The sequence below is a fragment of the Oncorhynchus keta genome, chromosome 7 (genome assembly GCF_023373465.1).
Source record: "Oncorhynchus keta strain PuntledgeMale-10-30-2019 chromosome 7, Oket_V2, whole genome shotgun sequence".
NCBI classification, from domain to species: domain Eukaryota; kingdom Metazoa; phylum Chordata; class Actinopteri; order Salmoniformes; family Salmonidae; genus Oncorhynchus; species Oncorhynchus keta.
The window spans coordinates 17,239,528-17,256,371 of record NC_068427.1 but is presented as its reverse complement, the minus strand read 5'-3'; the positions used below and the strand labels follow the sequence as shown (position 1 = coordinate 17,256,371).

Sequence of the window (16,844 nt, the reverse complement as noted above, 5' to 3'; positions counted from 1 at the left end):
ATGCTAAACATACCCTCGTAAAACTGACTATCCTACCAATCCTCGACTTCGGCGATGTCATTTACAAAATAGCCTCCAACACTCTACTCAACAAATTGGATGTAGTCTATCACAGTCCGTTTTGTCACCAAAGCCCCATATACTACCCACCAATGCAACCTGTTTGCTCTCGTTGGCTGGCCCTCACTTCATATTTGTCGCCAAACACACTGGCTCCAGGTCACCTATAAGTCTTTGCTATTTAAAGCCCCGCCTTATCTCAGCTCACTGGTCACCATAGCAGCACCCACCAGTAGCATGAGCTCCAGCAGGTATATTTCACTGGTCATCCCCAAATCTAACTCCTGCTTTGGCCGCCTTTCCTTCCAGTTCTCTGTTGCCAATGGCGGGAACGAAATGCAAAAATCACTGAAGCTGGAGACTTATATCTCCCTCACTAACTTTAAGCATCAGCTGTCAGAGTAGCTTACCGATCATTCCACCTGTACACAGCCCATCTGTAAATAGCCCACCCAACTACCTCATCCCCATATTGTTATTTATTATTTTGCTCCTTCCCCCCCCCCTATCCCAGTATATCTACATGCATATCATCTTCTGCACATCTATCACTCCAGTGTTAATGCCAAATTGTAATTATTTCACCACAATGGCCTATTTATTGCCTTACCTCCCTAATCTTACTACATTTACACACACTGTATATAGATTTTTTCTATTGTGTTATTGACTCTACATTTGTTTATCCCGTGTGCAACTCTTTGTTGTTTGTGTTGCACTGCTTTGCTTTATCTTGGCCAGGTCGCAGTTGTAAATGAGAACTTGGCCTACCTGGTTAAATAAAGGTTAAATAAAAATCAAATATATAAAAAATATAGTACACAGTTCAGGGCACTAAAAAGTTAGGTCACATTGGCAGAGCAATTGCTGCAATGCTTGTGCAACACAGAGCTCGATGATCTACCAGTGGCGGGTCAGCTGTAGTTAGCTGACCGGCATGCATGACCGCTCAGAACATGATGGCAGACAGAGAGATGGAGAGAGTTTCTGGGCGAGGACACAGGACACAGCTGTCTCTGTTCTAAGGCAGAGTCTCCTGAGGCTGACTCAGGGTTTCTCAACAACAACACCAGTCCCCCCGTGGAACATCAGAACAACGCCCAGGCAATGCTAGCGTGTCACAGCAAGTGAATGTCAACACCAGGGCAACATTGTACATTATTCAGGCCTGGTTGAATGAACTGTCACAGGATGGTTGCGTAAGTGAGGGGGGATTAGATATAACTCATCTTTAGTCAGGCTTTGATTGGTAAACACATTCAGTATTCAATCAGCATCAATCAGTATCAATTTATGGTCAGGTTATCCCATCTTTCATCATACTTCTGTCTCTGTCTTTCTTTCCCTTCTCTCTTCTTCTCTCCCCCATACTCTTACTCACTTGGCCTCTTTGCATTCTTTCCAGAGACTCTTGATTACTCCATCTTGCCAAAGGTTGGGCGTTTCTGTTTGTCTTCTCTCCTGCATCTATGCATGTGGCACGTTCACTTAGAAAAGATGCAGCCATGCGCTACAACTCAGCACCGGAAAAGACAGAGAGGAGTGAGCAGAACAACTAAACATATGTATTTCTTCTTGGTGTACAGTTGACTTGAAAGGCCACACGTTCTATGTGCAATCATTCTCCACATTTGTTACAAGGCCCTGCCAGCACTATAGGCAGTGAAAGTTATTTGAACCCTAACACAGTGACACGTCCACTAGCACAGTGGTTCTGATTCCATTACTAGGGATCTGCCAGGTGGTGCACATGTTTTGTTCTAACCCAGCACTAACACACCTTATTAAAATTGAACCTACAGTTGAGTCTTCAAAACAACAGGCGGTCAGATATCGAATACAACCTTAATACCCATTAAAGCATCTCTTCATAACTCAATAAGAATCACCAAACCCTGTCCATATGACTGATCCCATGGCCAATGTGTTGCTTTGTTCTTTTGTTTCCTTTGGAATGAACAGGACACCACTGGGCAGGGGCAAGAATGACGCCCTATCCCATGACTTGTAATGAAATGATCTTTAAGACTGTACCAGATTGTTGATTTCATATAAAGACTGATAATGCCTGATGTAGATTGCTGGTCACTTGAACAGATCTCTCAACTTGCTGATCTTGTGGCAAAGACCCAATGCATATTCACAAACTCCTTTCTGCTCTTCCCCTTCACCAGCTCGCAGGCCCGCCCATATCCCACATGGATAGCAACTTCCACACCCATTTCTTGGGTATCACGTTTTCTCTGCAGTCTTCTCTGCAGTCTCAATCATACAAAAGGAAGGAAGTTCTCAGCGCTGTTCCTCGAAGGATTCCACCAACAGCTTTTGGACATGAAGGCATGGGCACACACTCAAAGCGAGATGGGGGTCGACCCATTTGAGTTGTTCGACTGTTTGTCTTTCAACTCACTGTTACCTAAGAGGAATGAAGACTTATTACAATGGTACATGATATCTATCCGATGATATGGTCTTTGTCTGAGGGGAGAGTACAGATGTAGGATCTGAATTTGATCTCCCTGTTGCAGGAGAACTTTCCTGCAATGCAAAACTTTTTAAACCTGTAGTGTATTTTAGGTTTAAAACTGCTTATGAAAAATGTATCAACCCCTACACAAATGTCCATTAATTATAATCCACATAATAATTGCTGCAGGATTATTTTCCTTCTGTAGCAAACTGGCTCAAATTAAGATCCTAGTTCTGTACAGTATTGTTTGCAGTGTGAATAAACACACCTTGAGATGAGGAAAAAGGCCCTGCTTCTAAAACCATTGTCTTCATGTGTTACCGACTAACGTAGATCATTTTGATTTGATCTGATTTTTTTTGGGGGGGGTGTTAAACAGTCAAAGAACACAAGTAGAGAGAGTAGCATGGGTGTGGGGCTGGGGGTTTGAAAATGGGAATGAGACGATGGGATGTGTGAGACTTGGGTCCAAAGCTGCTTCATAGGACATCTTGGGTTTGGGTGACGAGCATTGAGGAATAAAGAAGAATCAATGTTTTTTTAACTGAACTTGGAAACTGAAATGGGGGCAGATGCAGAGAACTAGGGAGGGTCGAAAAGAGGAATGAGAAGCAGAACATCCTCTGGCACATTTCCTCTTACGCATTTCTCTTTGCCATTCTAAGCAGAAAATATACATCCCTCATGCCCATTCTTCTTCCATGCCAAACTCTTACTCTGGGCCAAAATCTAAGATAATGAAAAAGCTTCCCTCGTCCTCTGCAACGACGACACAGCTTTCCAATTACCCTCTGCGCGATAAATCAGCCTCCAATGGCAAAGTATCGTATCTGAGGTAAGTCACTGGAACAGGAGAGGAGCGAGCACATGCCAAATGATCTTGACAGCTGCCGTTACAGGAGGTAAGTAAGAGCAAGCAAGACGGAACAAGAGATTAAGGAAGGACAAGACAGACTCTTCTGGGGTTGTGTTCCAAAAACTTACCTCAGAGAGGATGAGATACTCCAACTAAATACTGGTGGGGCCTGAATCTAAATGTACTGTACGTATGTACAGTATATATTTTAGGATTCCCTCAGCCTCACCCTGCTAAAATATACACTGCACTGATTCACTTGAAGGAGCTCCTACTAATTTGGGGTGTTTTCTTACTCACCATTTTTCGATTTATCAACTGAAAACACAGGGGCTATCTAGATTTATACATGTACCAAGCTTTGTCAGCAGAGGAAGTTCGCTGGCAGTGAAGTTGAGACAGCTAGACACAGACATATAAATCAGACTTCTGTTCCCTTCAGGTGAGTAGAAAGCTGGGCCAGCTAAAGCAACCAAACCACCATATCAAAGACGTGTCTCTGAGCTTACGTGTATATACAGGTGCCTGGATTTGTCAAAAAGGGAGAGACAGTAAATAAAGAGAAAATAACGGATAGTCATTGCTCTCATGCCAATTAGTGTTTTTTTTTATTAAATTACCACCAAAACAGAGAAAAATGCTGAATAGAACCATCATGCTATTATAAATACAGACCTGAATCATGAAATTGGAAAAGATTCAGAAACAGTCTTTGTGTTTTTTCTCTCTCCCCTTTGACTCACAATGGAAAAAGCATGTGGACAGCACATGGCAACTGCAAATGTTTGGGCCAAACCAACTGGGTCTCAGTCATTGATGTACTGTATGTTCGACTATGGGCCACACCTAGCCATGACAAAGGTTCCATGTCATCATGAGACTACACCTAGATCTAGACTCCAAGGATTACACACAAGATGACTCCAGTTGATATTTTTTGGGGGGTATAAGACGGGCTATTGCGTATTCTGGCAAAGCACTGTCTTCTGTGCCCCGTGTCCACAACTGAACATTGAATGCTGAAGTTGACCAATGGTAGTTCCAGTAGCAAGAGGAGGGGAGTGTTATTGACTATAACAACACAAAAAGCTTGATACATGGTGGGAGCATTCGGCTAACACCACAGTCATCCAAGCTACCACTACATTTAGCTAAACAAGACGCCTGAACTGCAGCTCGTCCAGTGGCAAAAACAATAAACAACATGGCCATAACTCTCTCATTATCAGCGGGTAATATAATTAAACTAGCTCTCGGGCCGGGACCTATCTGGCCAAGGGAATCGGAGCGAGGAGTAGCAAAAACAGCCTTCCAAAAGTGCCCAAAATGGCTGTCCAGTCCAAACAAAAACATGCTTTTCTTTTGAGGTTAAAAATACAGAGATGGATGGTGAGGGAATTTGTATGGGAGGCAGGAGAAAATGAAAACATACTTCATCACTGTGGAAGAAAGAAAGAATAGGTAGGGGTTAAGTAGATAGGAGGTAGGTTGGTAACCTAGCCTAGCAGGTAGCCTAGCAGTTAAGAGCGTTGGGCCAGTAACTAAAAGGTTGCTCGTTCAAATCCCAAAGACAATAATCTGGCGATGTGCCCTTGAGCAAGGAACTTAACCCCAATTGCTCCTGAAAGTCGCTATGGATAAGAGCATCTGTTAAAATGTAGGAGGGGTGATTAGCTAGTGTGTATTTGTGTTCTCGCACTCTGCTTTCTCAGTCCTGCCTACTCATTTCCTTCCAAAAACACACTTTATGCCAGTAGCTGTATCTCTGGCCTGGTTGGTACTCCTTTCAATCCAGACTAACTCCTATGAAGGTCTACAATGTTCTCTGGAAATTGGCTCAACTTCAAATAATGCAACAAGTAATTTAATTGGCAGAGCATTTTGGCAAGGACTATAGTCAACTGACAACATGTTTGGTGAAGGAAAAAATGGAGTGGCAGAATCAGACATGAATCATGAATGTTTGTTCAAAGAACAATTATTTTGCCATGGCTTATGTACAGTATGCAGACTGCTACTACACACAGTTCCATTTAGATTTTTTCTCAGGCTTTTTAAAGTCCTTTTTTCTTGCACATGGCCCATCTTGTAAAATCAAACTGACAATCGAAACATTTAAAGAGGAAGGATTTAGCCAGGCAGTGACTGATTCCACAAACAGTAATTAAGTCTGACGACTCCGGCTGGACAGAAGACCCTTTGAGTTTCTAATCTACACACATTTCTCTGGCACGTCCGATAGCGGTTCACTCTAGCATTTCTGGCTCCCGCCAATGACCGCCTAATGCTTTTTATGAACCTCCTGTCTGGGTATGGACGGAGTAATACCCTCAACCCCACTCAGCGGAAAAAAAGAACACTTCCCACACAATGTTTTCATCTGCTTCCCATTTGGTTGTGTGATAACGTTATTACGACCCTTGTAGAAATGTTTTGGCGAGTCGATAATTGTTCGTTGGATACACACTCTCGCCACAGCCTTCCCAATAATGACTCATTTCGGGGGGAAGAGCCGAATGAATAATTGTGCTTTCCCTCTTAACTCCATTCACCTATATTTATGATGCACTGGAGACAATACACTTCATTTTGCTCGCCTTTGGAATGAACATCAGGTCCAACCCACAGACTAGCCCCCCTCCAAGGTAGTACCACTGAACCGTTACTGAACAGGCGTATTTATTACAGTAGATACAATTACTGATGGTGTCACCTCCGACAACTACAATCTGTGTTGCGGAGTTGACACGCATCAAGCTGAAATATAAAGATGACATAAGCAAGAGACATAGCGACCAAAATAGACACTCTAAAGCTGGTAGTACACCAATCTCGTCTGCCATCAAAACTCCACCAACCAATGAAGGCCCCTCCACCCATAAACCCTAGTATAGAGACTTCTGTTGATCACTCCACCTCAGTGCACCACAGCTCAAAAGGTACCATTGACTTAGCAGACACCGTCGGTACTCCACATTGCCACTCCATCTACAGCCTGTGGGAAGGGACAGGCTGTATTATGTCTGATTAAGAGCTATGTAGAGGCCCTAGGTTTTACCTTCCTGAACTGTTCTCACAGCGGTGGAGTGGGAGAGTCCCACATAGACTGGCTCTTCCTTTCTGTGACGGGAGACTGGCTCTTCCTTTCTGTGGCCCGAAGACCTCCAGAATAGTGTTAACAAGGAAAACATGGAGGTGTGGCGTAAAGGGTAGTGGAAAGGTTCATTTGTCACTGGTATTTTGCTCGTCGATGACATGACAGCACAGAGCAAACAGCATCTGTACACAGATATAACTTCTCTTCTCCATCTCCTTGGCACCAGACAGCAATATATACACAAACATCGAAGTGACACCTCACATTGGTTTGGGTAAAGCTCTGTTTCCCATGGGTAACAGTGGAATGACAATCCTCTCCCACAAGTCCTCATCCCACAAATCTCCATCTGCTGTTTCTGCTGCCTCTATTCATCTTTCCACTCCCTCCCTTTCCCTGTCTCCAAATGCTTCCGACATACTCACTCGCACACTTTAAATGTACATGCATATATGCATATATACATCTCTCTCTCTCTCTCTCTCTCTCTCTCTCTCTCTCTCTCTCTCTCTCTCTCTCTCTCTCTCTCTCGGTGCATGCTGGGTGTTTTTGGAGTTTGAGTGTTTGGTGTGGAAAGCTCTATCCTAACTAACTTTCTTGATTCTATTCTTTTCTTTACATGTTATTTTCTATGGTGGAGGGTTAATGCAATATTTGTTTTTAGCGGTATCCAAAGTTTCTTTTTTCAAAGTTAGGGTGGAAGAGGACAGAGTAACGTTCCGGGGGGTTGAAAGGTATAGTGTGCGCAATGGCTTCTCAGCCTAGTGCGCAAGAGACGCTGTCGATTCAGCATGGTTTCAGGTGTGTTCCTGAGAACGGAGTTAAGGTGGAGGAGGTTCTGCTCGCGGTCGGTGAACAGGTAGGAGCTGAGTTTATACATTCTGCTTCTAGAATGAACAAGGCGGTGGTTGTGTTCATGAAAAGAGCTAATTTGGTCGGTAGGCTAATTGCTAGCGGAATATTTGTAAGGGATGTGTTGGTGTCAATTTCACCTCTCTCTACCCCTTCAACAAGAGTTGTAGTGCCAAATTTGCCTCCGATTATTACGGATGATCAAATTAGGAAAGAGCTGAGTCGTTTTGGTAAGTTTGCTAGCGGTTTCCGTGTACTGTCAGCAGGTTTTCAGGCAGATGCCGTTAAGCACGTTGTTTCATTCAGGAGGCAAGTGTTTATGTTTCTGAACAATAATGAGCAACAGCTAAATGTGCATTTTAAAGTGAGGCATGGGGAAGGGCTCTATGCAGGTTTTGCCAGCACAGATAGTCTACGGTGTTTTGAATGTGGGGATTTGGGGCACAAGAGCTTTGCGTGCCCACATAAAGGCCATAGACAAGGGGAGGGTACGAGCGCAAGGGGGAAATCGAGGTGAAAATGCAGGGGGTAAGGAGATGCAGACAGCAGAGGCTGGGCCTAGTCAGTCTAGAGATGGTGGTGTAGATGAGGCTGGGTCTAGTCAGGCTAGAGATGGTGGAGAAGCAGAGGCTGGGTCTAGTCAGGCTAGAGATGGTGGGGTAGCTGAGGCTGGGCCTAGACATGCTATGGAGGGTGGTATAGCTGAGGCTGGCCCTAGTCATGCTATGGAGGGTGTTGTAGCTGAGGCTGGCCCTAGTCATGCTATGGAGGGTGTTGTAGCTGAGGCTGGCCCTAGTCATGCTATGGAGGGTGTTGTAGCTGAGGCTGGCCCTAGTCATGCTATGGAGGGTGGTGCAGATGATACTGCGTCTAGTCAGGTTATTCTAGTGGATGAGGAGAGTATAGTGGGGAAGTGTAAGAGATTAGGGGAGGAGGATTAGGGTGTCAAGAGGAAAAAGAAAAAGGGTGTGGACAAAGGCACCATGGAAATGTTGCCTGTTGCTGTGGGTGAGGCCCTAACCAGAGAGAAAGGGCAGGTGGTCAGGGTGGGAGATAGAGAAGAGGAGGAAAGTGAGTCTGAGGAAGAGGATGAGGAGGTATTTTTTTCAGACTCCTCTTCAATTGGCCCGGAGCTGACAGCCAGTCAACCAGAGGGGTCTAAGTACACGTTGAGAGAACTGACAAGGTTCCTGAATGAGACTAAGGGGAAAAAAGTTAATCTTGAGGCTTTTTTTCCTGATCCTAGAAAGTTTGTAAGATCAGTACAACATGCTATGAGAAATGAGGGGCATGGTGTCCTCTCACCCAAGAAACGGTTTAGGTTGAGGAAGTGGGTCACAACAGTGCGTAAAGGTTTACCTTCAGACACTGTTTAAATGTTTAATTTCTTACTGACACTGGGGCTTTTTGAGCTTTGCTATTGGTCTATTTCTCTGCTGGCTTTTCTCCCACTTCTTATGGAGACTCTTCGGGTAGGCTCGCTCAATATAAATGGCGCCAGAGATGCGGGAAAGAGGAGTGTGTTGAGTGAATATGTAAAACATAAACAAGTACAGGTGTTGTTTCTGCAGGAGACGCATAGTGATGTGGTGAATGAAGTTGATTGGGGGCTCTGGTGGAAAGGGGCAAGTGTGTTGAGCCATGGGACAAATCTTAGTGCAGGGGTGGCAGTCCTTTTTGCACCGGGTCTGGCTGTAAAATTTGCTCCTCAAAGGAGGTGTGTAGGGGTAGGTTGCTTGTTGTTAAAGCAGAAATTAACAACATGTGTTTTGTCTTTATAAATGTGTATGCGCCTAACACAGGGAGAAAAGAGGGGTTCTATTTGGGAGTCTTAGACAGGAACTCTCACAAGTAGCGCCTGAGGAGACGCTGGTGATCGGAGGTGACTGGAACTGTACAATGGATTTTACAAAAGACAGAAATGGGGAAGAGCCTCATTCAGTGTCAGTGGGAGTGTTAAGGGACATCTTTAATCAGTTTGACCTAGTGGATGTTTGGAGAACTAAACATCCAAACACAAGACAGTATACGTGGGTGAAGGTTTTTGGGGCTAGGGTGAGTGCAGCTCGACTTGATCGTTTTTACATGTCCAGGAATCAGAGCAATAGGCTTCTGAGTGCTACCATTCTCCCAGTGGGGTTTTCGGATCACCACATAACCATGGCTCGGCTGTCTATTTCACCAGGGCCCCGGCAGGCATCTTATTGGAAGTTCAATGTAAAGCTCTTACAAGATGCCACTTTTTGCTCAGGTTTCCAGACTTTTTGGGAAAGATGGGGGCAGCGAAGAGAGGAGTATGAGTCTCTGAGTCAGTGGTGGGATGTGGGGAAAGTGCAAATTCGGCTTTTCTGTCAACAGTACACAGCTCTCTCATCCTCAGAGGCTAGGAGAGTGTTGGGGGAACTAGAGCGGTGTATTAGTGAGATGGAGGTAGAGATGGTGGGGCAAGGCAATGTAGGCCTCCAGGCTAACTTAGCCGAATTACGTAGGGACCTGGGCAGTTTTTTCCAGGTTAAAGCAAAGGGAGCACTTGTAAGAGCTAGGTTCTCCATGCTCAAGGAGATGGATGCTCCCAGCTCCTTCTTCTTTGGTTTGGAAAGACAGAGCAGTGAAGCCAAGGGTATGCATTGTCTACGGCTGTCTGATGGGCGGGTGACCTCTGTGGTGGGGGAGATGCGGGAGCGGACTGTGGAGTTTTATACTGAATTGTATAGGGCAGAAATGTGTGATCCTATGTGTGCTCAGGTCTTGTTCGCAGGACTCCCTAAGCTCTCTCGGGCACAGAGGGATGAAATGGACATTCCTCTGTTGTCACATGAACTGGCAGAGGCAGTAACCCAGATGTCCCCCAGTCGTGCACCCGGGGTTGATGGACTTCCAGTGGAATTTTACAAAAAATTCTGGGGAACAATTGGACAGGATTTCTTTTGCGTGTTGCGAGAATGCATAGGGGTAGGAGAGTTGCCGATGAGCTGCCGTCGGGCGGCTCTGACTCTCCTGCCCAAAAAAGGGGACTTGTGTGAACTTAAGAACTGGAGGCCTGTGGCGTTACTCTGTGCGGACTACAAGATTTTTGCCAAGGTCCTCTCTAACAGACTGAAGTCCCATCTGGACTCTATAATACACAAGGACCAGACATATTGTGTACCGGGACGCTCAATCACGGACAACTTGTTCTTGATTAGGGACATGTTGGACTTGTCGAGAGGTTCTAATGTGAACTTTGGACTGGTCTCTTTAGATCAAGAGAAGGCTTTTGATAGAGTGGATCATGAGTATCTGTTTAATGTGATGTCTGTGTTTGGGTTTGGGAAGAGTTTTGTGACCTGTGTGAAGCTGTTGTATGCTGGGGCGTCATGTATGGTTAAGGTGGGAGGGGGCTCAGTAGGCCAGTCTGGGTGAGACGGGGCATTAGACAAGGATGCCCTCTATCTGGGCAGCTGTACACACTAGCCATTGAGCCTTTTTAGGACTGCTACGCAGGAGACTGCGGGGAGTGTGCTGGACAGGCATGGATGTGGTGACAGGAATTGCAGTCTCAGCATATGCAGATGATGTTTCTGTGATGGTCAGGGATGGGCAAGATATGCAGGAACTAGAGACCAGTCTGAAGGTGTATGAGGGAGCTTCATCAGCTAAGGTAAACTGGGGAAAGAGCAAAGCTCTGTTATGTGGGGCATGGGGGATAGGGCTCCTCCTCTGCTTCCAGGGGTTTGCAGTGGGGTTGTGAAGGGCTTAAAGTGTTGGGGGTGTACCTGGGCTCGGAGAGGTGGGTCAGCAAGAACTGGGAGGGGCTGACACGGGCAGTGGTGTCAAGACTGGCCAGGTGGAGGTGGCTCCTGTCCCAAGTGTCATATAGAGGGAGGGTGCTGATAATCAACAACCTGGTGGCATCTTCCTTGTGGCATAAACTGGCTGTCCTCAACCCCCCCGCCGGTCTGCTTGCAGACCTGCAACGCAAGCTGGTGGACTTTTTTTTGGTCGGGACATCACTGGCTGAAGGCAGCAGTTTTGTACATGACCGTCCACGAAGGAGGACAGGGCCTGGTGGAACTGGAGAGGAGGATGGCTGCTTTCAGACTAAAGGCGGTGCAGAGACTGCTGTACCACACTGATGTTGGCTGGAGGGAACCAGCATGCGCGCTGCTGAGGAGAGCTGGCGGATTAGGGTTGGACCGGCAGCTGTTCCTCATGAAGCTGGAGAGGCTGAGTACAGCAGGTCTCTCAGAGTTTTACTCTGCGGTGCTGAGGGCCTGGCAGCTGCTAAGGCCCACACGAGAAGGGGGTGTGGAGCCTGGGCAGTGGGTGTGGGAGGAGCCCATCTTCCACAACCCAGCCATCCCTTTGAGATCGGTTCAGTCGGCCACCCTGCAGAGGCAACTGATGGCAGGGGGTTTACAAAGGCTGGGTGACCTGAGACTGCTGGGAGAGGAGGGGTGGAAAACCCCGGAGGTCTTGGCGCAACAAACAGGAATAACGTCTCTTAGGCTGCTGGAGAGATTCCTGGAGGAGGTCCAGGAGGCACTGTCTGAGCCGGTAAGGGGGGTGTTTGAGAGGCCAAAGGGAGAGGGGCCACCAATGTTCCCGCCACTGCAGGTGACGGCAGAGACTGGAGACTGGCAAGGGGGTCTGGAGGACTTGTTAGATTTTAACACTCCGAGCCTGGGGAGTTTGAGGGGGTGGGAGGTAAAGCCCTCTACAACCTCTGCGTTAAGGTGAGGAGCATTAGAAGCCTAACAGGAGTGAAGGCACATCAGTGGCAGGGGGTATGTGGGGCGGAGAGTATGGTGGGTTTTAGATGGAGGGCGCTCTACAAACCCCCAGTACCAAAGAGGTCAGGGGACCTCCAGTGGAGGGTTCTTCATGGAGCCCTGGCCACTAACAGCTGGTTGGCACGGGTTGATCCGGGAATTGGGCAGGGGTGTCCTTTCTGTCAAATGAAAGAAACTGTAATTCATGTGTTTTCTGTGTGCACCAGGTTAATGCCATTAATGTCTCTGTTGGAATGTCTGTGTGACAGGTTGGGGGTGGTTTTTGCTGTTGGGATGTTTATAATGGGATACAGGTATTCGAGTAAGGAGAAAGAAAAATGTGTTTTGTTGAATTTTCTGTTTGCTCAGGCAAAGTTAGCTATTTGGCTAACAAGGAGGAACAGGGTCAAAGGTGGGGGATAACAGACCCTTTACTACTGTTTCATGGGATGGTCTCTGCGCGCCTTAGGGTTGAGTTTGAGTTCTATAAAATGATCAAATGTGTGGAGATGTTTGAGGAGATATGGTGTGTTGGGGGGGCTGTCTGTATTGCTGGGGAAGATGTTTTGGATATACGGTTGTAGGAGATGGTTTTTGTGTATTTTTATTTATTTTTTATTTTTTATTTATTTTAGGAGTGGGGGGGGGGGTGAGTTTTAAATGAATTAAGAATGTTTCAATAAAGCAAGACCAAAAGTCAAAGTCTCTCTCTCTCTCTCTCTCTCTCTCTCTCTCTCTCTCTCTCACCGAAACATACTGTCGTTACACTCAGTTTGACCATTTGTTTTTAGTAGCGGAGGTTATGCAGGGAGTATGTGTAAGTCTAATCTAAATATGGATGTGGAGATTTATACCTGTAGCGAGTCAGTGTGGAAACTGTCTCCGCATTAGTGATTTATTACCACCACTTGGATTCCAAAAGTACAAGATCACATATGAATCAAAACGGAGCATGGGGGGCAATGGGACCATCTTAACCTCACTTCTTTGGTTGGAAATGATTAATAATTAACTCAGGTCCTCAGGCCATGCTTGCTTGATTGACCGCTGATAGTGATCAAGCTAGCCTTTATCAACTATCATTCATTACATTGAAACATTTTCATGTCAAGGCTAAAAGTGAATTGAAAGCTGCCAAGGATAATTGCAGAGGGAACATTTCTATGATTAGAGAAAAGGGAGGTTCGTCTATTTTTTTCCATGTTTGCTGATTGGCAGTATTTTGAATCGTACTCGCATCACAATTTAATGAAGAAAGAGCATCTGCGTCTTCACAAATCAACCTTGGCTTCACAGAATTCCCAAACACATTTCTTCATAGCAAAGAACTCCAACAACAACACCAACAAGAGAGAACACTATTTCATCTAATGTTATTCCCCCCCCCAACTCATCATATTGGTTTCAATCTTATTATTAACAGATTAGTCGTGGGTCATGAATGTGAAAACAGGACGTGTGTGTATTTGTTGCGGGGAGTGTTGATTGAAATACAGTTTGTTGTCATTTTAAGAACCATCAGACCGTGGAGATAAGAGGTCACATGGGCTGGTCATTACTCACAGCTTCAGAACTTTCCCTCAAAACAATGGGCGGCTATTTATTTACTTACGCATTTAATCATTTATCTGAGTTGGTCAAAACTGTATGCTAGACAGCCTTGGTAGAGCATGTGTGAAGTAGGCATTGTGGTGCTCGTGAATTTTCTTTCTTTTTCGACTTCAGACCAACATCGTTTTTTTTTTACATTGACAATCATCCACCAGATGCATTGCGCTTTAGCTTGTGCTAATTTGTCTTCACCACTCCTATGAGACTGACTGGTAAACCATTGGCACCCTTTGCCCCCCTTGCCAAGCCGCTTTGCACCCCTGGTATTTCCTGTCAGTCCGAGCTGGAGTAGGGTGGTGGGTAGAGCTGGCAGCTCCGGACCATTTCAGTAATGGCTGCCAGATGAAGGGCGGTGATGTATGGTCTGGGTGTGTTTGTGCGTGTGTGTGTGTGTGCGTGCATGTGTGTGTGTGTGTGTGCGCATTGAGGAGGGTGGGTGCTATAAGTCTAAAGTCTCCACACCCAGCCCTCCCTCCCTTTCTGTTTCTCTTTCCTCCACTCCGTCCGATCTTCTTCTATGTGCCCCTGCTTCAACAACAAAAAAGTCCATCATGTAACAAGTCAGTAGACAATGCAGCGAGGGCTTCATTTTTAGAAGGGGGTGATCTCGAACATGCAACGGTTCAGCCAAATCAAACACAGTTGTTTTCAGATTGCTCCGATGTTCGGAGTGCAGGAACACTGTTCCAGGCGAGGCTCCATCCGCCTCTTCAACATAACATTTCCTTCTAATAAGCTCTGCTTGGCTTTGGTGGAGAGAGAGAGAGAGAGAGTAGAGCTCACCAGAGCACTAAGCGCCAACAGAGGATAATAGTCTTCGTACAGTTACACTTGGAATGTTCTGTCACAATGCCTACATAAGGCTGTCGTGCACTTGAAATAGAGATGGGATGTGATGGCATAAGTCGGAATGACAGTTTATGACAACCTACAGTACATCTAAAAGCCGTAGCTGTCTAACAAGACTGCCTTCCTATTGTGTTGATGCAACACAAGAGTGTTGAAATGTCTATGCGTGCATTGCCTGGAAGATGAGAAAAGCTGTTGCTCTTACCTTTATTTCACATTTCTTGTGGCAAGTCAGCCGGCACACTAGGAGACAGGAAAAAAACAGAAGTTTACAGTTAGTTTACATTTCCTAGAAATTCAAACATACATTTCTGAGAAATGAAATGTAAACATTGCTGAGCGTAATGAAACGTGACATTGAGTAAATTAAAAGAGAGTATTGGAATGCTAGGTCCTCGTCCAAGTTCCTCAACATGTTTACTCAAATATTATTGGCTGTTAAAGACTGATGCTGCCCAGTACTGGGGTCTGAGGTTTGGTGCTCTTGGGCTTTTGGCCTTGTATCAGAGACATGGGTCATACACTGTGGATGGGGTCTTGGGTGTCTTGAGTCTGCACATCCTTCCACCTTACTCAGCTTTGAGTGGTTGATATAAGAGAGAACCCCAAGAGCAGAAAGACTGGAAGGGTTATTTTGGAGTGTAAAACCAACGTATGACTATGAGTTTAAGAGTTCAAAAGGAATTGGAAGAGGTAGTGAAAATAGGCATGCAAGTACAAGTGCAAATGAAAGTCGACAAAATGGTGAGGGAGTGGGAAGTTGAGTTACCCAAAAGACAGTATGTTAGGCGGGATTTGGACCATTCGGGATCTCACAACAGTGGCCTGCTAGCCTCTCTTTCTCTCCCTCATTCCCTCCATCCTTCCCTCTCTGTGATTCCCTGCTATTTCTACAAATGGGGGGGATCAACAGGGGAAAGCACCTGGCCCAGCAGGTCATAAATTGTCAACCACAGATGATCCCCTCAAAGGTTTGAAAATCAAAAGGCCGTTCAGTGGGCTCAAAGCGGACACTTTCCAACTCAAGTATGAAAAGTCTATGCTTTCTCTGGAACCACACCACACCTTATGTAACATGTGATTCTTCCTGCATCTCGCCGCAAGCCACATTTTTACATGTGAGTGTAATATTTACTATGGTTAGCCCTTACAGGGGTAGTTTGGGATGTTGGCAATGAGACCCTTTTCCTACTTCCCCAAAGTCAAATGAATTTGTGGATACCATTTGTATGTTTCTGCGTGTCGTTTGAAGGAAGTTGCTCACTAGAGTTAGCGCAATGACTGAGAGTCTGATGGAACAGCTAGCATGCACACTTCCAGTCATTCAGCTAACCCTTGTTGGCATTGGCTCGCGAAACTAGCACTAACTTCCTTCATACTAACTTCCTTCAAAATGGTATCCACTAGTTCATCAAACTCTGGGGAACTAGATAAAGGGCCTCATTGCCAAAATCCCGAACTATTCCTTTAAGTCATTGATTTGAAGATTAAAGACGGCCCCTCCCCTCATTGTGTGAAATGGGGTTCCTATCGAGTTAGAAGCGGGGAGGGAGGGGGGCTTCACGGGATGTTTTTGTTAGCATGTGGCCTCCTGTGCTAACCTTGGAGTTGGATTATGGTAAATGTGCAGGGCCTGGAGAGAGTTGTGCAGGGCCTAGAGAAATTAGTATAGCTAGTCTAATTTGAAGTATGTGCAGGGCCTTGGGGTCTGAGAGCTGAGATGCTTGTCTGGTTTTGGTTCTAACCACAGGGGGAGAATCATCCAAGCTGGAAAGAGATGCACCACACTCCAAATTACACTAACCATACTACTTTTAGACCATATTATACCATACCAGTGGGTCATGTGTGTACAGCATATGACTCACAGGATTACATTTACCATCAGTGCTCAGGACTGGGGCAGTCACTTTATCTTACTTCACAAAAAATACTACGAGATCATTTTTACCTCGCAAGTAAATCTGAATGAATATAAATAGCCCAACCATCTAATTAGTTCATAGAATTGTGTTTATATTTAGGCACGTCAGACTACATTTGCACACGGGGGGGTAACATTTGAGAGCCACTTTGAGTCTTTAATTAAAGGCCTTATTGGGAGGAGTGTGGCAGAGTGAAAACCATCACCATGATGCTCCAACCCAGAGGAGACGCTGGTTCCCAGGGTCCAGCACAATGGACTTATTTTATCCAGTCAAAGAGCCCGGCACTGTTTAAATACTAAAAGTAATTCACCTTTACGCGTCGGTAAGAACAACTCCATTTACATGTGACTATATTCTTGATATAGCGCGG

General features: G+C 45.6%; 1 protein-coding gene across 8 annotated transcripts in view; it reads right to left on the bottom strand.

Annotated features, from left to right (window-relative positions):
* tns1b (tensin 1b) overlaps positions 1-16,844 on the bottom strand; it is a 287,235-nt gene that overhangs the window by 135,289 nt on the left and 135,102 nt on the right. For all 8 annotated transcript variants that reach the window (XM_052522076.1, XM_052522083.1, XM_052522080.1 and 5 more), the window contains exon 3: positions 14,752-14,789. In XM_052522076.1, coding sequence (XP_052378036.1) covers positions 14,752-14,789 — 38 coding nt within the window. The remainder of the gene's footprint in view (positions 1-14,751; positions 14,790-16,844) is intronic.